The sequence below is a fragment of the Aquarana catesbeiana genome, linkage group LG07, assembly GCF_042186555.1.
Source record: "Aquarana catesbeiana isolate 2022-GZ linkage group LG07, ASM4218655v1, whole genome shotgun sequence".
Lineage (NCBI taxonomy): Eukaryota > Metazoa > Chordata > Amphibia > Anura > Ranidae > Aquarana > Aquarana catesbeiana.
The window spans coordinates 238,859,592-238,882,996 of NC_133330.1; the positions used below are offsets into that span (position 1 = coordinate 238,859,592).

Sequence of the window (23,405 nt, forward strand, 5' to 3'; positions counted from 1 at the left end):
ATAGCGCATATTTGCGACACTAATCATCATATTGTAATTGAATGTTAAGAATTATCTTTCCCTTATCAATCTGCAGCCACTGTAATTTTCTGAGAATGCATTGCAATATGGCTACCTGGTGTTCTGTACACAGAATGTGTACTGACCACTCCCCAGAAACATTTTCTGCTTGTGTGATTGGCTCACCAATTTTACCAGATGTCTGCCTAAGATACCAGTCATATTTCAGGCATCCCCTGCAACAACAATGTCATTTTTGGAGAGATACTTTCAATAGGAGCACGTCTAAAGGGATGCAGATTTCCTCTTTAGTGCCCTACAGCTGCACACCTGACAGTTAATTATGAAACCACTCTCATTAGACACACTCAGTACAGAGGCACAGACAAACACACATGGATTTCTTCAGCATAAGAAAAGGTAGGAATCTGCAACAAAGGTTGTTATAATCCTTGTAATGTACATACAGTGGGGATGGAAAGTATTCAGACCCCCTTCAATTTTTCACTCTTTTTGTTATATTGCAGCCATTTGCTATAATCATCCAAGTTCTTTTTTTCCGTCATTAATGTACACACAGCACCCCATATTGAAAGAAAAACACAGTATTGTTGACATTTTTTGCAGATTTATTAAAAAAGAGAAACTGAAATATCACATGGTCCTAAGTATTTGCTCAGTATTTAGTAGAAGTACCCTTTTGATCTAATACAGCCATGAGTCTTTTTGGGAAAGATTCAACAAGTTTTTCACACCTGGATTTGGGGATCCTCTGCCATTCCTCCTTGCAGATCCTCTCTAGTTCTGTCAGGTTGGATGGTAAACGTTGGTGGACAGCCATTTTTAGGTCTCTCTAGAGATGCTCAATTGGGTTTAAAGTGGATGTAAACCTGAATTTTTTTTTTTTTTTTTTTATCATACTGTAGAGATTTCCTATCATTTGAGCCCAGTCTTGCCACACGTTAATCCACGTTAATCCATCTCTGAGCAATCCTCTTTTATTCAGTGAGAAAAATCTTCACAAACTGAGAAAAACTTTGTCAAATCCTCCCCCTTGTTGTGAGTGACAGCCTAAGACATGCATTATTTTTTAATTCCCTCCCCCACTCCTTTCTTCAGCAGCTCTGCTAGGATTGGCTGTTCCACACCTCAGCATGATTTGGCATGCTGAAGTCATGTGGTTACTTTCCTGTCTTTTCACTGGATGTTAGAGATCATAGCAGAAGTTCAGCAGAAGTTACGTGTTAGAAATAAACAGGAGAAAATGCATATTGACAAGGGGAGTGTAGAGGTGGGCGGGGAATCTACTGACACCACAACTCCACCCACGAGCTCCAGACAACAGACCCACCCACAGAATATGCAGTTTTTCGGGTCTAATAACGGACAGAGGGGAGACATTTGACAGGTAAAGATACATGCAGGAGGCATGTATATCCTTATAGATAACCCCCATGGCAGTAGTTTAGAAAGGATGACATTGGGTTTACATCCACTTTAAGTCAGGGCTCAGGCTGAGCCATTCAAGAACAGTCACGGAGTTGTTGTGAAGCCACTCCTTCGTTATTTTAGCTGTGTGCTTAGGGTCATTGTCTTGTTGGAAGGTAAACCTTCGGCCCAGTCTGAGGTCCTGAGCACTCTGGAGAAGGTTTCGTCCAGGATATCCCTGTACTTGGCCGCATTCATCTTTCCCTCGATTGCAACCAGTCGTCCTGTCCCTGCAGCTGAAAAGAACCCCCACAGCATGATGTTGCCACCACCATTCTTCACTGTTGGGACTGTACTGGACAGGTGATGAGCAGTACCTGGTTTTCTCCACACGTCCCGCTTAGAATTAAGGCCAAAAAGTTCTATCTTGGTCTCATCAGACCAGAGAATGTTATTTCTCACCATCTTGGAGTCCTTCAGGTGTGTTTTTTTTTTTTTTTTTTTTTTTTTTTTTTTTTTTTTTAGCAAGCTCCATGCGGGCTTTCATGTGTCTTGCACTGAGGAGAGGCTTCCGTCGGGCCACTCTGCCATTAAGCTCGACTGGTGGAGGGCTGCAGTGAAGGTTGACTTTCTACAACTTTCTCCCATCTCCCGTCTGCATCTCTGGAGCTCAGCCACAGTGATCTTTGGGTTGTTCTTTACCTCTCTCACCAAGGCTCTTCTCCCCCAATAGCTCAGTTTGGCCGGACGGCCAGCTCTAGGAAAGGTTCTGGTCGTCCCAAACGTCTTCTTTTTAAGGATTATGGAGGCCACTGTGCTCTTAGGAACCTTAAGTGCAGCAGAAATTTTTTTGTAACCTTGGCCAGATCTGTGCCTTGCCACACTTCTGTCTCTGAGCTCTTCAGGCAGTTCCTTTTGACTTCATGATTCTCATTTGCTCTGACATGCACTGTGAGCTGTAAGATCTTATATAGACAGGTGTGTGGCTTTCCTAATCAAGTCAGATCAGTATAATCAAACACAGCTGGACTCAAATGAAGGTGTAGAACCATCTCAAGGATGATCAGAAGAAATGGACAGCACCTGAGTTAAATATATGAGTGGCACAGCAAAGAGTCTGAATACTTAGAACCATGTGATATTTCAGTTTTTCTTTTTTAATATAGCTGCAAAAATGTCAACAATTCTGTATTTTTCTGTCAATATGGGGTGCTGTGTGTACATTAATGAGGAAAAAACTTAAAGTATTTTAGCAAATGGCTGCAGTATAACAGAGTGAAAAATGTAAGGGGGTCTGAATACTTTCCGTCCCCACTGTAGGTCACCCAGGAGGGAATGTGTGGTTGTTTTTTTTTTTTTTTTTTTTTTCTTAACAAAAGTGGACTTGTGCCTTAACTATAGTACACTTTTCATTTTCGATATGAGACTAGCATTCAAAGAAAAACTGACTATTCGTCCGATTAATCCCATCGTGTGTACGAGGTTTAAGTCACTACTGTGTTCTACAATGACTAGAGGTGGGCATGGGGAACCAGAGAAGTAAATGATAGGACACCTTGAACACACCAGAGGAGCTGCAAGCAGTTAAGCCCTCTTCATGTGAAACCTATCATGGCAGATGTGCAAACTGAGGGCTAAGTAAACTTCTTTTTTTTTTTTCTTTTATTCATTGGTCCTAATGGGGTGTAGCAGTTTCTTCTGTATAAACGTGACTTGGAGTCTCAGCAAACAGCTGGAGGTAAGTATAAACCTGCTGCTTTCTCTGAGTAGTCCTAAGCTTTTTATCTTTTTACTGTTGTGGGTTTAGTAACACTTTAAATGAGTTTGCATATGCAGTGAAGCATGCTTGTTATACTTGCTGTAGAACCTAAGGGGTTAATCCTCTGCATTGTGTAAAAAGGCTGTTTGATCCCATCTTTTCTGATCCTCCCCTTCTTCCACTGTCCCCAATCCATCTCCTGATAAGACAGCCTTTTGGAGTCACTGCACATGCTCAGTTTGGTGTGTATTGCTAGAGGGGTGTGGTGGTTTTTTTTTTTTTTTTGGCATGGTCATGTGATCAGCACAGGGCTCATCGGCACTGTCCGGAGGGTCAGGGGTCATGCAGCCTCATAGGACAGTCAGAGGAAAATGAAAACTCCTACAAACTTTAACCAGTGCTTGGCCGGACACTGATTATAGTCACGAGTGCTATATCCTGTAGACTGTATTTGGCAGTTTATATTTACTAAAATAAATGCAGGGTACTGGGCTTAGCAACACTTTAATTATTACCCTCTGAAAGAGTTGCTTTCAGTAAAAGCCTGTTCATCCTTTGGCTACTTTTGCACTGAAAGCGGCGTTGGTTTTAACGGCGCTTTACCATCGTTTTGGGGTTAAAAGAGCCCATTTTGTTATGCTTTGCAGGCGCTTCGGCAGCACTGCCCATTTATTTCAATGGGCAGGGGCGGTTTAGGAGCGCTGCCCCCTAACTGCCCCAAAGATGGTGCTTGCAGAACTTTTTCTAACATCCCGCAAGCACACTGCCCCAGTGTGAACGCACTCTGGCTTTCACACTGGGGATGCATGGGAGGCACTTTACAGGCACTATTTCTAGCACTAAAACACCTGAAAAATGCCTCCGTGTGAAAGTAGCCTCACAGAATAACTCCTTTTTGTTGAGCAAAAAAACATTCCCCTCTGGGTGATCTATGTACATTGCAAGGATTTTAACTAACTTTGTTGCAGAATTCCTACTTTTTTGTTCTGAAGAAATACCTTTTTTTTTTTTTTTTGTCGATGTGTCAAATGAATGTGAATGGGAGTGACTTTATATTTTCAGCTGCTACACTTGCAGGGTTCTAATGAGGAAAGTGACAGGGTTTACATCCTGTTAGACAAGAGTAACCCTTTGGCAGTACCTCGCCAAAAATGAAATGTTTTCAGAGGCTGCTAGGAGGCCCAAAATTTCATTTATACCTTGGTACAGACTTCTGGGAAATTCCGTGAGCCAATCACACAAGCAGAAAATTGCATTTCTGGGGGCGTTTCTGTACTCCATCTGTGTACAGAATACCTCCAAGTTATCATTCTGCAACTTTTTTTTCCCATGCATATGGCATGTGTTAATCTGATTAACCACTTGCCGACCGCTGCACCCCGATATACATCGGCACAATGGCAGCGGTGGGCAAATGGGCGTACCTGTACGGCCTCTTTAAGAGGTGGGGATAGCAGGCGCGTGCGCCTGCCACGTACAGCGTGACCTTGCCTGCGGGACCGGTGGACTCAATGTCCGGCAGACTGAATTTCCGCCGGTCTCCCGGCGATCGTGTCACGGAGCCGCAGAATGGGGAAGTGATCAAGTAACATTTCTCCGTTCTGCCTTGTGTCATGACAGATCACTGCTCCGTCGTCTGGAGCAGTGATTGCTGTCATGTGAGTTGAAGCCCATCTCCCCCCCCTAGTTAGAATTACTCCCTAGGACACACGTAACCCCTTCATCGCCCCCTAGTGGTTAACCCCTTCCCTGTCAGTGTCATTTACCCAGTAATCCGTGCATTTTTATAGCGCTGATTGCTGTATAACTGACAATGGTCCCAAAATAGTGTCAAGTGTGTCCGCCATAATGTTGCAGTCCCGATAAAAATTGCAGATCGCGGCCATTACTAATAAAAACAAAAAAAAACAAAATTGCCATAAAACTATCCCCTATTTTGCAGACAGTATAACTTTTGTGCAAACCAATCAATATACGCTTATTGCGAATTTTTTTTTTTCCAAAAATGTGTAGATGAATACATATCGGCCTAAACTGAGGAAAATGTTTAGAAAATAAAAACCGCAGAGGTGAACAAATACCACCAAAAGAAAGCGCTATTTGTGGGGAAAAAAGGATGTCAGTTTTGTTTGGGTGCAACGTCGCGCGACCGCGCAATTGTCAGTTAAAGCGATGCAGTGCCGAATTGCAAAAAGTGCTCTGGCCAGGAAGGGGTTAAAATCTTCCGGGGCTGAAGCGGTTAAAGCTCTGTGGTGAATGGGTTGATGCAACAAAATGGATTAAAAACCATGCATAACCATTTTTAAAAACATTGGGGTTGATTTACTAAAACTGGTGAGTGCAAAATCTGGTGCAGCTTCCTCTGAATCAACTGTAGGTATAGGATTGGGTACATGGGATTGTAGGATATTTATTTTTATGGTTGAACTAGATGGACTTGTCTTTTTTTTTTTTTCAACCTGACTAACCATGGTAGCCAATCAACTTCTAACGTTTTTCTTGTTCAATTAGGCTTTGACAAAAAAACCTGAAAGCTGATTGGTTTCAATTCAGAGCTGCACTAGATTTTGCACTCTCCAGTTTTAGTAAATCAACTCCAGTGCACTTTAATGCACGATATATCCATTGTAGTGAGTTTGAATGCATTAACCATCAATGACACTGCACATAGAGCAAGTGCTTTGCCGCAAGGCACAACTATGAATGCTGAGATAAATTTGCAGGGTGCCATTGTTGGATGCTTGTCTGTCATGCTGATCCATTGGCTTCAGTACTTTGAGTCTGTTAAAAAGATGCAGATTCTTGGGTTCACACTGCTACGACATGACTGTTGTACAGCTGTCGGCTCCTACTTTGCCCTGTGACATCAGTCCTACTTCCATTGAATGAACAAGATAAGTTTTTGCTCAAAACAATCCCAGTGTGACATAAATTCCTTTTTGCTGCTCTAATCACCATGTCGGATGTCAGAAGTCGGATGGCTAGGACAAGGATTCAACTTTGGTCCGTCTTCATTGAGATTCAATGGGTTGAAGTAGGACCAAAGTAGTGCAGGAACCTTTTTTTCAAAGTCGGACTGACCTGTGTTGGACCAGTTAAGAGGGCTCTCATAGGGAATCATTATGTTATTATAGTTGTTGGCACCTTGTGAAGGGGGCATCCCAGGTTCACTATTTTTATTTTGCACAGATTCTATTCTCCTCCTTATTCTTAGCAAATTTCCTATTTGTGCTTGAATCCTGACATTCTGGCGTGGTTGTTAGTTTCCAAAGCACTTGTCTTTTCTGCTTATTGTAATATTACAGTTTTAGCATTTTTTCCCATCTAAAGTACACTTTTATTCAAGTGTATTCTAAATCTGAATCACTTGAAGCAGACTGCCTCTTCAGCTCAACACGAGACTCCTGAATGTGGACTAGCTTGACAGGAGGGCTTCAGAGTTTTAATCGCGTGCAGTGACCAAAGTTTGTGCTTTTAATGCAGTTGTATGGCTTTGTTGCTGTGCATTTTATAAGTAAATCTAGCATGAAATTAAATTTTTTTTCTTCTTTTTTTTGATCTCAGCCTTTCCTGCCTAGTGGAGAGATGTGGGGTCTTATAGACCCCACATCTTTCCATAAAGAGGACCTGTCACGCACCATTCCTATTACAAGGGATGTTTACATTCCTTGTAATAGGAACAAAAGTGGTCCAAAATTTAAGTAAAAATAAATCAAACAATACCTGAAGTGTGCTCAATTTTAAAGCGTAACGTGAGGTATCTATTTACTCGGCCTATCTTCTATCGCTTACAAAAAAAATTGGGCTAATTTTACTGTCCCCCCCCAAAAAAAAATCGTGTTTGAAAAATTGCTGCGTAAGTGCTGTGTGACAAAAAAGTTGCTGACACTGCCATTTTATTCCCCACAGTCCCTACTAAAAAAAACAATTATGTTTGTATGTATCTATGTATGTATCTATGTATGTATGTATGTATGTATGTATGTATGCTCTGAGTAATTTTCTAGCAAAAAAGATTTTTACATGTAGGCGAGGAGTGCTGGAATTTGCCCGGTGGGTAAGTGGTTAGAAATTAAAGCGGAGTTCCACACAAAAATGGAACCCTCCCCCCCTCCGGTGTCACATTTGGCACCTTTCAGGGGGGAGGGGGGTGCAGATACCTGTCTAAGACAGGTATTTGCACCCACTTCCGGCATAGACTCCCATGGGAGTCTACGCCTCTTCCCGTCCCCTCCGCGCTGTCTCCTGGGAAACACACAGCTCCCAGGAGAGAGCGGGGACCACTTGGGACACGCAGCGCAACTCGCACATGCACAGTAGGGAACCGGGAAGTGAAGCCGCAACGCTTCACTTCCTGATTCCCTCACCTAGGATGGCGGCAGCAGCTGCCGAGAACCGAGCGGGTTCTCGGCGTCGCCTGCCAACATCGCTGGACCCCGGGACAGGTAAGTGGCCATGTATTAAAAGTCAGCAGCTGCAGTATTTGTAGCTGCTGGCTTTTAATATTTTTTTTTTTTTTTTGGCGGTGTGGGTGAACCTCCGCTTTAAAATCACATGTAGAGTGTCTTGAAAAAGTATACTCCTTGAAATTTTCCACATTTTGTCACGTTACAACCAAAAACGTAAATGTATTTTATGTGATAGACCAACACAAAGTGGCACATAAATGTGAATTGGAAGGAAACCATTTATCATTTATCTTCGATGACAACACCAATAAAATAATTTTTACGTTTTTGGTTGTAACATGACAAAATGTGGAAAATTTAAAGGGGTGGGAATACTTTGTCAAGGGACTATACACAAGTATTCAACAAAGTATTGAGCAAAGGCTGTGAAGCACCTTTTGGCATTAATTACAGCCTCTGGTCTTTTTAGGTATGATGCTACAAGCTTGGCCAGTTTCTCCAATTCGTCTTTGCAGGACCTCTCAAGCTCCATCAGGTTGGATGGGGAGTGTCTGTGCACAGCCGTTTTCAGATTTCTCCAGAGAAATGTTCAATCTGGTTCAAGTCTGAGATCTGGCTGGGCCACTCAAGGACATTCACAGAGTTGTCCTGTAGCCACTCCTTTTGTTACCTTGGCTGTGTGTTTAGGGTCGTTGTCCTGTTAAAAGATGAACCTTCACCGCAGTCTGAGCTCCAGAGCGCTTTGGAGCAGGTTTTCATCAAGGATGTCACTGTACATTGCTGCATTCCTCTTTCCCTTGGTCCTGACTAGTCTCCCAGTTCCTGTCACTGAAAAACATCCCCACACATGATGCTGCCACCATCATGCTTCACTGTAGGAATGGTGTTGGCCAGGTGATGAGCAGAGCCTGGTTTCTTGCAGACATGATGCTTGCCATTCAGGCCAAACAGTTCAATCTTTGTTTAATCAGACCAGAGAATTTTTGTTTCTCAAGGTTTGAGTCCATCAGGTGCCTTTTGGCAAACTCCAGGTGGGCTGTCATGTGCCTTTTTTACTGAGTGGCTTCTGTCTGGCCACTCTTCCATACAGGAAAAAACTGATTTCATACCGCGCTATAAACATTAAAGTGCACGATCATAAAGTAAATGGATAATATAAAATTGTGTTTGTGTTTTGGAATAAGGCTGTAAAACGACAATGTGGAAAAGTGAAGCGCTGTGTGAACTTTCCGGATTCACTGTACGCACTGTACTTTCCTATCTATTTACTAATGCAGCATGAAGATTAAAAATAAATAAGGGAGAGTGATGTTCCACTTTAACTTTATTAGAGTAAACACTAAACCAGTTACATTCTGTATTACGCTTTAGGCCCCATTCACACCTCACTGTTTTGTAGCTTGAAGCCCAAAGCTCCAAAACACTGGAGGAGGAAAAAAAAAAAAAATTTCTTCTCTATGGAGATGGTTCACATGTTAACTACAAGTCACCTGAAGCTCAAAGTTCTGCAGCATTTTTTTATTATTTATTAGCCTCTTACAAAAAAAGTAAAAAAGTGATGTAACAGCTAAAAAACATAGCAAGAAATGATGAAACATATTTTTCTCTATTGGCTAATTAAAAAAAAAAAGGCAAAGTTTAAAAAAAACGCTTCACACAAAAGCTCAAAAAGCGCATATGAACGCTCTCAAAATGCCTGAAAAAAAACAAACTCAAATTCGTGATGCTCAGGTATGAATGAAGCCTTCGAATTGGAATTTCAGGTTTTTCCAAGATCAGTTTTGCATTTTTGTATGTGTTTGTGCTTCACTGAGTGCACTGCATTGTGATATGTTGTGGGTTCCTGCAAGAATTAGGACCTGGAACTTTGGTTGAGGATTGTGTACAGTGTGTGCTGAGGTTAAGGGCTCCTTGGGTTCACCTTTACCTACAAGTGTTTTATTACAGTTAGATTTCCCTATTCGCACTCTGTTTCCCAGTGACATATGCAAACAATTATGTTTACTTTTCAAATGAGTGTGACATATCAATGTATACCATATTGCTTGCTACTTTTTTTTTTTTGTCTTGGTAAATGCAATGGTATTTAGGCTTTTCTTATTGTTGGCCAGACCAGCTGTGGCTTTTATTTAATTTTACAATTTGCTTAGGTGATTTGCTCAGTAACTGATGAAGCGTAAATGATCTAAAAACAAAACTGAAACGCTTCTCTAAACTCTTTCCCCTCCCTTGGCTTTCAGGTGGCGACAGACAAGGTTGCAGAAAAACTGAGTTCTACTCTCTCATGGGTGAAGAACACAGTATCACAAACTGTCAGTCAAATGGCAAGTCAGGTGGCGAGTCCATCAGCCTCGTTACACACTACATCGTCGTCGACCACTCTATCTACTCCAGCACTTTCCCCGTCTTCTCCGGTGCAATTGAGTCCAGATGAGGTTGAATTACTGGCCAAATTAGAGGAGCAAAACCGGTAAGGAGGTTCATTGAAATACAAATTTTTGTTTTTTACCGTATAGTTTCCTTCAGGTGATTTAGATTTAAAGTACACACAGTGAAGGGATCAATATGCGATTTATGGATTGCTGGTTTACATGGATGGGAAAAAGGCAGACTATACCTTTTAAAGTGTATCTAAACCTAAGAAGACAGATTTAATTCTATTGACACCAGTCCTTGGATGTGGTGGCTGTATTACTTAATCGCTGTAACAAGCAGACTTCAACTCATTCAACTTCAACATTGAAAAACGCTCAAAAACGCTGAAAAACGCTCAAAAACGCTCAAAACGCTAACGCGGAAAAACGCTCAAAAACGCTAAAAAACGCTATTGCAAAAACGCTGAAAAAAGCTGAAAAAAGTTAAAAAAATTCACTGCAAAGATACTGGCGTTTTCATAACGTTTTTTTAACAGCCTGTGTGCATGAGGGCATAAAACGTAAAAGTGTCCAGCAACTTTACAGCTGGGAAACATTTTAAATTTTTGTTTTTTTTTCTTTTGAATGGAGCCTGAAAAAAAATCAATTGGATAGTCCTGTGAGTGGGAAAACTTTTTTGTTGCAATAATTTTAATAAAATTGAGGGAGACAACAAACGTGAATGTCACCGTGAAAAAGAATAATTAAAGCTGAATACTAGAAATGTTTTTTGCATAGTTTAGAGCAATGTAAGTATGCATATTCCATTCTTGTAGCTTTCCTGTAGAAGCTGGAAATCATTGCCCTAATCTGTTTTCTCCAGCTGTAACTATGTTCTAAAATATTTACCTTGAGTTCAGCTTTACAATTCCATTTTTTAATGCTGATCTAATCTAAAGAAAATTGGACTAACTTGTATCAACTATGCATTGCACAGGTTGTAGGATGATTTTTTCACTTAGTTGACTTGTACAACCGTCGCTTTCCTTGTGTACAAACAAATCAAATGGCAAATTTCGCACAAACTGATTTTTGCTTAGAATCTTGTTTTTTGGCAGGCCAACATAAAAATTTTTTTTTTTTTTTTTTTTTTAAGCTTTTTATTTTATTTTGGAAGGAGTAGAGAACAGTTAGAACCCCGGTCAATTTTGTATTTGTCCCTGCTTCGGAGATTCACACTCTCTGTTCTGATAACATTGTCACAGACACAGAAAATAAGGCAGGGCTTGCAAAACTTTCTAAGGAAAGGTATGGTTTACTGTGCTTCAGTCTTTAGGGTGGGGGGGTGGGGGAGATGGACTGTGTCTAGAGGGAGTAAGCTATTCCCTTTCTTTGGTATTGACAGTGGGAGGAATAGTGCACAGTTGTTGGAGTCAGTGGGAGTAATAGTGCTTCGAGGGCCGAAAAAAGGCATGCAAAGGGCCACGGTTTGCAGACCACTGATATAAGGGGAAATCCAAAAAATTTAGTTATCATCATTAGGTGAGGGCAAATACTCTTGGGATGCCCGTTTCTATGACAGCTCTTCAAGGTCCCTTTCACGCGTGCAGACCATCTTGTCCGTGTTTTTTTTTTTTTTTTATCATGGATAAAAAATGGACATCAATGAATCTCTATGGAAACGGATGTAAATGGATGATCATCTATTTACATTTGCATCTGCCAACCTCTGTTTTTTGAAATGGATGAAAGCCCTATTTTTGTTCTATTTTTTTTTTTTTTTGTTTTTGCATTAGTAGTGGATGTGAAAAAAAACTGATGGGAAACTGATGTAAACTTCATCCCTTCTTCCTTTTTTTTTTTTTTCCCTTTAAAAAAACGCAAGTTCTCTTTCACATTGGGGCGGTGGGTGCGTCAGCGGTAAAGCACCGCTATTTTTACAGTCAATTTCGCTGCGCTGGGGGGGGGGGGGGGGGGGGGCGGTGAAAGCCGCCCCGCTAGCGGCCAAGAAAGGGTTAAACCACCCGCAGCAGCGCTTTGCCGGCAGCAATTTCAATGGGCAGGAGCGGTATACACATTGCTCCTTCACCGCTCCAAAGAAGCTGCTAGTGGGACTTTTTTTTTTTTTTTTTTTTTTTTTTTTTTTTTTTTTTAGCATCCTGCCAGCGCACCAATGGTCCGAAAGGACCTTGCCCATCAATATTCTAGAAATTCAGGCAGTTCATCTGGCCCTAGAGGCCTGGACGCTCAGATTACGAAATTTTCCTGTCGGGATTCAATCCGACAGTGTGAAAGCCCTCATATTGGAGACACAGGAACAGCTCTTTCAGGGTGCTTTGCAGGTGCTATTTTTAGCGCCGTAGTGCCTGCAAAGCGCCCCAGTGTGAAAGGGGTCTTAATGAACTGATGAATGGAATGGTCCACATGTGTGAAAGGGGCCTAAGATGGAAATTTACTTTGGAGAGATTTCTTCTTTCTTGATGCCTTACCCTTATCTACTTTTTATTTTAAAGTGGTAGTAGATTGCAAGGCTGAGCAGGCGGATGACCGGTCTGTGTCCGCTCCACTATGCAGAGCAGACGGTCTCGCTCTCCTCTATGGTGCACTTGGATGGAAACGGGCAACCTGTTTATTTCCATCTAATCTGCCGAACGCAAGAAAAATAGGACCACCGTTTGTCTGTTTTGGGCGGACCGGATGACATGTCTGCTGACATCCACCGCTCCATAGAGGACAATGCAGGGTCTGATCAGGTCCACCTGAAAAACTGCGGACCTGATTGGATAGCCCATGTGAAAGGGGTCTGAAATATAAATCTGCTTAAAACACTGCTTCCCTCCTCCTTACTATGCTGTGCTGTTTAAAAAAAAAATCTGTCTCCTTTAAAATCAGTAATATGTTGTCATACCTATGTGTAACCACTGGGGGCTGTATTGAGCACGGACCCCCTCATGCTGGAAACAGTGCTGTGTCAGAGAGCTGAAAAGCTTCCTCCTCCTCCAGCCGGACAGCAGGACCTCCGGCAAGCTTGAGGGGGGTTTTTTCCCTGTGCTGACAGCCTCCCCCTCGTGAGGAAGGAGCACTCAGTGTTTTTTTTTTAAGAAAAAGACAGGCACTAGCGCAAACTCTTCCCCCCCTCGCGCCTTGCTGTCTCTCGGTAGGTCCGCCGCTCGCACGCAAAAACCCTTACTTTTAAAAATGTGGGAGGAGCCGTAGGCAACACGGGGGCGGGGCTTATCGGCGTCAGCGTTCTCCAACGCCCAAACCCGAGGAGGCAAGTTTTTAAAAGCACACTGTGTGTGTTACTGTAGGCCGTAAAGTGACACAAGAACAAAGAGGTGGCATTAACAGGTTTGGTGACACAGGCATTTCCTTTGACACATTTTTTTACTGCTGCATCAGGCTGGGCATTAATAGCAGCAGTTGTGCTGGACTATAGACCTAGCAGTGTATGCATTCCTTCTGGTAGTGCCTCTGCTTTGTGCATCAGGCTCTGAGCAGAAGGGGGACAAGGAACACCTTAAAGGGTTTCACGATTGTTTCACGACAACCTAAATCCATGTCTAAAACAATGGCATCCTCTGAGATTGATGTGGCCGATCAGAGTGAGCCGTCAGGGGGTACTGGTGTTGCAGCAGCTCGGGACCCTTCAGCCCTTATATATATCACTCAGGAGGTTTTTCCTTCTACCATTTTAAGTTTGGAACAGAAGATTGATGCTTTATTTGCTTCCCACAGTGGGCCCAAGCATAGAAGATCCCCGTCCATTGCTCGGGACCCTCATGCTGAAGAACAAGGGACGAGAGATCATGAAGTTCTCTCAAAGGATCAGGAAGAGGCTGATGACTCCTCTTTCGAAGATCCTAATATGGAGGGATCAGCCTCACAGGGGTGACTGTTGGTACACTCCCTTACTAAGTTGGTCCGCTCAACTTCTTTACTTCCTGTAACGCAATCTATTGATGAGCCCACCTCTGGTTTAGGATTACTAAAGCCTCCCCAATCTGTTGATACCTTTCCTATCCATTCATGGCTAAAAATGCTGATGTATTCTGAATGGGAGCACCCAGTTAAACAGTTTTTTTCCTCCAAAAAAGTTTTCTATACTTTATCCTATGGAGGAGGAATTCTATAAGAAATGGGGGATTCCAGCAATTGATGCTGCTATATCCTCGGTAAACAAAAACCTGATTTGTCCTGTAGATAATGCGCAAATGTTGAAGGATCCAACAGATAAAAAGTTGGCGTTTTCTTTTTAAGAACAACATTGCTCTTGCATGTTCAGTCGTTCAGCTGGCTCTTGCGGCGATTGGAGTATCTCAGTCCATAAAGGACCAGTTTGTAGAGGTACTCAAAATTAGTCCTGATCAGCAGGCCCAGCAGATGGCTGGCATATCAGAGACACTGTGTTTCACAGTGGATGCTATGAAAGATGCTATTATTCAAGCCTCATGGCATATGCTGGGGCTGGTAATTATGCGCAGAGTCCTATGGTTGAAAAATTGGTCAGCCGAAGCGCCATGTAAAAAGCTCTTGGCCAGTTTCCCATTTCACGGGGAACGGTTGTTTGGAGACGCTCCGGATAAGTATATCCAAAGAATTTCTAATGGAAAAAGTTCTTTTTTTTACCAGTAAAAAAGAAGTTTAAACTTTTTTTCCTTTTTAAACCTGTATCTTCTCCAGTGCCAGGAGCATCTGCCTCCAGGCAGTCTCGACGGCCTCCACCGTCGGGTTCAAGAGAGAGACCTCAAGGGCAGTCCCAGGGCCAAAAGAGGACTTGGGGCAGGAAACCCGCAAAGCAAAATACTAAAGCCTCCTTATGAAGGGGCGCCCCCGCTCGCTCGGGTGGGGGGAAGGATTCTACACTTTTCAAAGATCTGGCAGGAGCATGATCAGGACAGATGGATGGCTTCCTCAATTTCTCTAGGTTACAAACTAGAATTCCCGACTCCCTGTTTTTTTAAGATCAAGCGTTCCCAGAGATCCAGGGAAAAGGAAGTTTCTCTTTCTGGCTCTGGATCATCTCTGGTCTCTGAAAGTGTTATCAGAGGTACCCACAGAAGAGCAGGGATCAGGGTTTTATTCAAACCACTTCACGGTACCAAAACCAAACCTGGGAGGTAAGACCCATTTTAGATCTCAAGGATCTAAACCAGCACTTGAATATCCATCCGTTCCTTTCGCATGGAGTCAATCCGATCGGTTGTCTCTATTCTACAAGTAGGAGAATTTTTGGCATCGATCGATATCAAAGATCTCCATGTGCCAATTTTTCCCGCTCATCAGAAATTTCTACGCTTCGAGGTAGAAAATTGTCATTTTCAGTTTGTGGCTCTGCCTTTCTGTCTAGCCACCGCACCTCGAGTGTTCACAAAGATCCTGGCCCCTCCTTTAGCCAGCTTAAGGGCTCAGGGTATAACAATTCTAGCCTACCTAGACTATCTGCTCTTAGTAAATCAGTCAGTCACCTGTCTAAACCAAAATTTAGTCTCAGCCGTGAGTTACCTAGAATTAATAGGCTGGAAACTCAACCTAGAAAAATCCTCCTTAAAACCATCAAGGAAATTGCAGTACTTCGGGCTGATCATAGATACCGTTCAAAAGAAGGTATTCTTACCCAGGGAAGGATCTGTTCCATAAAGGAGCTGAATTCGGCTTGTCAAAACAAAGAGAAATCCTTCCATTCGGCTTTGCATGAAATTGTTAGCAAAGATGGTGGCCTCCTTCGAGGCCGTTCCTTATGCGCAGTTTCATTCAAGACGGCTGCAAAACCATATTCTGTCGACTTGGAACAAGAAGGCTTTGGACTTTCCAATGCGCTTATCCCCCGAGGTGCGTCAGAGCCTGCAATTGGTGGTTTGATATCCAACAGCCTTCAACAGGTGAAATCCTTTTTACCAGTATCCTGGAAAGTGGTAACAACGGATGCCATCCTTTCTAGGCTGGGGAGCAGTCCTGGAAGAGGCATCTGTTCAGGGGAAGTGGTCCAAGTCCGAAAGGACCTTGCCCATCAATATTCTAGAAATTCAGGCAGTTCATCTGGCCCTAGAGGCCTGGACGCTCAGATTACGAAATTTTCCTGTCAGGATTCAATCCGACAATGCCACAGCTGTGGCCTACATCAATCGCCAAGAGGGCACGAGAAGTGCAGCCCAAAAAGAGGTGAGTCATGTTCTAGCTTGGGCAGAAAACAACATTCCTTGCCTATCGGAGATTTTCATACCAGGGATAGAAAATTGGCAGGCGGACTACTTGAGTTGCCAACAATTGTTTCCGGGAGAATGGTCTCTTCACCCTAACATCTTTCTGTCGATATGTCAAAGATGGGGTGTTCTGGACTTGGATCTGTTCACGTCCAGATTCAACAACAAGGTCGACAACTTTGTGTCAAGGACAAGGGATCCACTGGCATGCGGAACAGACGCCTTGGTCTTTCTATGGGATCAGTTTTCACTGATCTATGTGTTTCCTCTGGTTCTGCTGCTTCCGTGCCGCCTTCGCAGGATCAAGCAGAAAGGGAAGGAGGTGATTTTGGTGGCCCCAGCATGGCCCAGAAGATCGTGGTTTGCCAAGATCATAAAGATGGCGATAGGGGATCCTTGGACCCCGCCGCTGTGGCTAGACCTTCTCGCACAAGGTCCGGTATTCCATCTTACCTTACAAACGCTAAATTTAACGGTTTGGCTATTGAAACCCACATTCTAAAGAACCGTGGGTTGTCTCCTTCAGTAGTGTCTACTTTGGTTAATGCTAGGAAGCCGGCCTCCAGAGTCATATACTATAGAGTTTTTGGAAGGTATATGTCTCCTGGTGTGAATTCAGGGGTTGGCACCCCAGAAAGTATGTCATAGGTAGGATCCTTGAATTCCTGCAGATGGGATTGGAAATTAAGCTGGCCTTGAGTACTATCAAGGGCCAGGTCTCAGCCTTGTCAGTATTGTTTCAACGGCCTTTTGCTTTTCACTCTCTGGTTTGTAACTCTATTCAGGGGGTAACTCGGATTAATCCTCCCGTCAAGACACCCCTGAACCCTTGGGATTTGAATTTAGTCTTGTCGGCTTTACAGAAACAGCCTTTTGACTCTATACGGGATATTCCCTTGGTTCCTTTGACGAGGAAGATAATTTTTTTGGTTGCCATATCCTCTGCCAGAAGAGTATCAGAATTGGCGGCTCTTTCTTGTAAAGGGCCATATTTGATTATTCATAAGGATAAGGTGGTATTGCAGCCTCGTCCTAAATTCCTACCGAAGGTAGTAACAGGTTTTCTTTTAAACCAGGATATTGTTCTCCCTTCTTTTTTTCCAGAACCTCGGTCTGTGGAAGAGAGGTCACTACATTCTCTTAATGTAGTGAGAGCGGTCAAGGTCTATTTAAAGATGACCGCTCAGATTTGCAAAACAAATGTTTTGTTTGTATTGCCAGAAGGTCCTAAAAGAGGACAGGCAGCATCAAAATCTACAGTTGCCAAATGGATTTGTCACGTGATTGTTCAAGCTTATGGTCTAAAGAGGAAAATTCCTCTTTTTCGTGTTAAAGGGCACTCCACCAGGGCTGTTAGTGCTTCTTGGGCAGTGTATCACCAGGCCTTCATGGCTCAGATCTACAAGGCTGCAACTTGGTCTTTAGTCCATACATTTACCGGATTCTATCAAATCGATGTAAAAGGTCATGAGGATATTGCCTTTGGGCGCAGTGTACTGCAGGCTGCAGTATGAGTCCTGTAGTCTCTTAATGCCCTACTTTTTTGTTGTCTCCCTCCCTTCAGTTGCCATTGCTATGGGACATCCCACATAGTAACTACTATGGCTCTGTGTCCCGTGATGTAAAATAAGAAAATAGGATTTTTATAACAGCTTACCTGTAAAATCCTTTTCTTTGAAGTACATCACGGGACACAGAGGTCCCTCCCTTCTTTGGTATACACGTGTATTGCTTGGCTACAAAACGGAGGTACTCCCAGTAGTGGAAGGGGATATATAGGGAAGGCACATTTTGTCTTAGGGCGTGCCAGTGTCCATCACCTGAAGGTGGCCTATAACCCACATAGTAACTACTATGGCTCTGTGTCCCGTGATGTACTTCAAAGAAAAGGATTTTACAGGTAAGCTGTTATAAAAATCCTATTATACACTCCAGTTCAGTCTCGTCATTCAGCTTCATAGTTACATAGTTAGTAAGGTTGAATAAAGACACCAGTCCATCCAGTTCAACCTAAGTGAGTGTGGGTGCCTGTCTACAATTATCCCTATTTAAGGTACCCACCGTCAGTTTTACGCAGCGCTCCACACATACATTGCACACTCACATTGGTTCCTACCCTCAAGGAGCCCACAAACCAAGGTCCCCAACTCGCATTCATATACCAGGGCCAATTTTGGACAGAAGCCCATTAACCTACCAGCATGTCTTTGGAGTGTGGGAGGAAACCAGAGTACCCAGAGGAAACCCACGCAGGCACAGGGAGAACATACAAACGCCAGGCAGGTAGTGTCGTTGGGTTTCGAACCAGTGACCCTTTTTACTGCTAGGCGAGAGTGCTATCCACTATACCCCTGTGCCGTTTCGGCTCCCCTGTGCCGCCTTTGGCTCCCCTGTGTCATGCACAGAGCAGTCCCAATCCTCCTCTTCTCAGGTCCCCAGGCATCACTCCTGACTCCACCCCCCCTTACCGCCATAGAAGCTGCTTTCTATGGGGGTACTCATGTGGGCTCTCTGCTATTGACACAGACAGCAGGAATTGGCCTCACCCCCTGCTCCCTTGTCACTATTTTTTTTATAGACAGAAGTGGGAGCCAAGTTCTTCCACTGCCTCATAAAGGGAGAGAAGAGCTGCAGACAGGCAAGGAGCTGGATCAAATGAAGAATGGCAAGTGAAATGTGGGGTGAGGGGGGATACTAATGCTTAAACATTCTTTGCCTTAAATACTTGCTGACCACCCTCAAGTATTTTTTACCACTCCAGGGCGGCAGCTGTAGGCAAAATCATATACATATATATATAATGTGATTCTGCATTTGCCCTTGCAAGGGGCGCGTGCATGGCGCTTCTGCTATGATTCACAGCACAAGCTCATTTGTGGGTCCTGGGGACTCCATGTCCTCCGGCACCCACAGATTGCTGGTAAAACGCAGAGAACTGAGATATGCCTTATATAAACAAGGCATATCTCGGTTCTGACGGGGGGGAAGGGCTCGACCCTGTGTCTCTGCAAGGCAGACACTAGGATCGGTTTCTTCCCTTAGTGGAAGCACCACACTGTATACACAAACTGGCTAGGCACACAGTTAACACTTTGGTCGCCCTAGATGTTTAACCCCTTCACAGCCGGTGTTAGTACAGTGACGGTGCATATTTTTAGGACTGTTCACTGTAAAGGCCCATACACCCGATAGGACTTTATACAAACTTTCCCGTGGATTTTTGTACAAAGGGCGTTGGCCGTAAACTAAGCATACACACGGCAGGACTTTTTCATCCAACTTTCACCAAATCATGTGGTTTTTCAGCTCTTTACTGTCACCCTTTGGTCAACTTCTCTATTGTCTGATCTTTTGCATTGGTTCTGCGCATGCGTGTTTGTACAGTAGGTGACTGCGATATTGTGTCAATCTCGCCGCTGTTATCGGCGAGATTTTACACCTGCCAGCCCTGTCGCGGGAGCCAGCCTGCTCATCGGGAAAGGAAAAATGTGTTTTTTCCTTTCGCGATGAGTGACAAGCATTGCCGACAGGTGTTTGGTATGAATCATGAGGGGGAACTCCACGCCAAATTTTAAATAAAAAATGGGCATAGGTTCCCCTCCAAGAGCATACCAGGCCCTTAGGTCTGGTATGGATTTTAAGGGGAACCCCCTACACCGAAAAAAAACGGTGTGGGGGTCCCCCCAAAATCCATACCAGACCCTTATCCGAGCATGCAGCCCAGCTGGTCAGGAAAGGGGGTGGGGATGAGCGAGCGCCCCCCCCCCCTCCCAAACCGTACCAGGCCGCATGCCCTCAACATGGGGGGTGGGCGCTTTGAAGTAGGGGAGCGCCCCCATCCCAAAGCACCTTGTCCCCATGTTGATGAGGCAAGGACCTCTTCTCGACAACCCTGGCCATTGGTTGTCGGGGTCTGCAGGCAGAGGGCTTATCAGAACCTGGGAGGCCCTTTCAATAAGGGGGCCCCAGATCCCGGCCTGGGATGACGGCCTGGGCTTCCCGGGCGCCTAGGGGGCGCGCGCGCCCGCCGCGTTCCTCGGGACCCGGTGCGTGTGCCCGTTAACCGGGCCAGACCGTGGATCTGTGTGTGTAAACACACAGATCCACGTCCTGTCAGGTGAGAGGAGAGCAATCTGTGTTCCCAGTACAGCGGAACACTGATCGGTCTCCTCCCCTTGTACGTCCCCACCCCCTACAGTTAGAATCACTCCCTTAGGAAACATAATTAACCCCTTATGTCCCCCTAGTGGTTAACCCCTTCACTGCCTGTCACATTTACACAGTAATCAATGCAATTTTATAGCATTAATCGCTGTATAAATGTGAATGGTCCCAAAAGTGTCAAGTGTCCGATGTGTCTGCCATAATGTCGCAGTCTTGTAAAAAATCGCGATCGCCGCTATTACTAGTAAAAAAAAATACATTTTTTTTTTTTTTTAAATGCCATAAATCTATCCCGTATTTTGTAGATGCTATAACTTTTGCGCAAACCAATCAATATACGCTTATTGCGATTTTGCTAAAAATAAATAAATAAATATGTAGAAGAATACGTATCGGCCGAAACTGAGGAAAAAAAATTTTTTTTTTTTTTTTTTTAAATTGGGATATTTATTATAGCAAAAAGTAAAAAAAAATTGTGTTTTTTTTCAAAATTGTCGCTCTTTTGTTTATAGCGCAAAAAATAAAAACCGCAGAGGTGATCAAATACCACCAAAAGAAAGCTCTATTTTTTTGGGTACAACGTCGCACGACCGCGCAATTGTCGTTTTAAAAGTGCAACAACGCTGAAAACTAAAAATTGGCCTGGGAAGGAAGGGGATGAAAATGCCCAGTATTGAACCGGTTAAAACAGCTAATTTGCATGTTTGTTGTCAACAAGTCCAATCGTGTGTACGGGCCTTAATAGTGTCACTGGTTCCTGCAAAGTGTCAGAATGTCTGCCGCAACATCGCAGTCCTGCTATAAGTCGCTGCCGTTATTAGTATAAAATTAAATAAATAAAAGTTCCAGGAATATAAAATAGTATTAAAAGCAAAAACTAAAAATGTGTGTGTGTGTGTGTGTGTGTGTGTGTATATATATATATATATATATATATATATATATATATATATATATATATATATATATATATATATATATATATATATATATATATATATATATATATATATATATATATATATATATATATATATATATATATATATATATATTTATATATTTAAAGTAGAAATTTTTTTTTTTTTTTCAAAATTGATGGTATTTTTTCTTTTGTTTTATAGTGCAAAAAATGTAAAATCGCAGTGGTGATCAAGTTACCACCAAAAGAAAGCTATATTTGTGGGAAAAATATACAATTTTATTTGGGTGCAGTGTTGCAATTGTCAGTTAAAGTAATGCAGCGCCGTATCGTTTTTTTCATTTTGGATAGAGTAGGTGAGGGTTATAACCCCCTGGAGATTTCTTTTTTTTCACCATCTGTGTCCCTTTGCTGAGATTTCCCTTTACTTCCTGGCCCATAGCCAAACAGGAAGTATGAGGAAATCCCTGAAAATCAAGGGAATTCCTTGGGGATCACACATACATACATTATCTATCTATCTATCTATCTATCTATCTATCTATCTATCTATCTATCTATCTATCTATCTATCTACCTTTTTAATTATACTTAATGCAAGGAATGTAATAAGGTAAAAAATATTTATATCTATTTATTGAGAGATGTTATTGGTGTAATCGATGGCCTGTGCTATTGCTGATGTGGAAGATCGACTTTAGCACTCATTTTTGAGTATTAGAACTTTTCTAATCGCCTGTATCTCGATTGTTTAGTCTCACTTTATCAGATCCATTGGAAAATTGTCTGATCTATGGCCTTTTCTCCCGTATAGAGGAAGTTAAAGGAAATCTTTATTGCAGCACTGGAAATTGATTTTTTTGTTTGCTCCTGTGATTTTATTATCCTCATTTCATTCCTTTGATGTCTGGTTGAAGCATAAGGGGCAGTCCTTTTCGTACTCCTTGGAATAAGCACATTGGAAAGAACATTGTATGTAGCCATTGTGCTTATGTTCTTACCAATGTAAAGTATTAAAGCTTCTGAAGCAAGAGCTGCTGTGAACCTGTTTGGAAATTCTAATTACATGTTGACAGAATGAGTTCAGCTTACTTGAGGTTTTATCCTTGTGCTTGCTCATGTATTTTTAAATGATGTTCAGTGTTATGGCATCAAAGATATCCCAGTGATTTCTGTTCTCTTTGTGTCTGTGGTGTAATATTACTTTGAATCAATTTTCCATTTCCTGTCATTATTTGAGGCTTTACAGTTGGAATAACAGTTTGTTTATATATCTTGTGATGGCAGTTATGTTCTGATGACTGATTGCATTATGGAAAAGTAGGCAGTTTTTTTGTATTGTATGTAATAATCTGCACCTTTTTTCTTCTAATTCTAATCAATCAGCAGGACATATGTTGGTAAAATACATTTTATTTAAAGTAAAGAAAAAATTGCGCCTTTTTTGTCTGTCTGCATTCACATGGCTGCAGAGGGGGCGCTTGAGGGCAGCCGCAGGCAAGAATTGGTAAATTCTTACCGGTGGTTCTAAACCAGGGCTTGACAAATTTTGCTTTGAATCTAGCAGCCAGCTAACAGTTAGGAGCCAGTTTGTGGGCGGCTATATGTATCGGGTGAATCGCAATCAACGCTTTCATGCGTAGGCACCTCAACGCTTGCATTTGTGCATGCGGTTTTATGGGGGTGGGGGGCCTCAAATATAATTTTTTTTTGGGGGGGGGGGGGGGTTGTGCTTGGGTGTAACTTTTTTTAGTTTTTTTTTACAATTAAAATTCTTTTTAAATTTTTACCATTTTGTCATTTTCTTTTCTTTCCATCACAGGGGGACAAAGAGGTCAATTCACTAGGAGATGAGTACCACATGAATTTTTGAGTTAAAACTACTCATGAGGTATTTTATCTCAAAAGTAGTCAATTCACTAAAAAGCATGCATTCTTTACCAAAATGCATTAAATATTTATGTTTTGCGATATTTAGCACTTAAAGCAGAGTTCTGCCCGCCCCTTTAAAAATGTAGCTGCTGACTTTTAACATAAGGACGCTTACCTGTCCTGTTCAATCGGGTGCTGCCATTGTGGGTAAGGGAACCAGGCAGTGTAGCCTTTTGGCTTCGCGTCCAGGTCCCTACTGCGCATGCAGTCTCTCATTGGCCTGTCAGAAGGAGG

General features: G+C 42.7%; 1 protein-coding gene across 4 annotated transcripts in view; it reads left to right on the top strand.

The window, feature by feature from the left end:
• Positions 1 to 23,405, top strand: part of EVI5 (ecotropic viral integration site 5) — a 352,231-nt gene that overhangs the window by 79,769 nt on the left and 249,057 nt on the right. For all 4 annotated transcript variants that reach the window (XM_073593140.1, XM_073593141.1, XM_073593142.1 and 1 more), the window contains one exon: positions 9,837 to 10,066. In XM_073593140.1, the coding sequence (XP_073449241.1) occupies positions 9,918 to 10,066 (149 nt within the window). In that variant the 5' untranslated portion in view covers positions 9,837 to 9,917. Of the gene's footprint in view, positions 1 to 9,836; positions 10,067 to 23,405 lie in introns of those variants that run through there.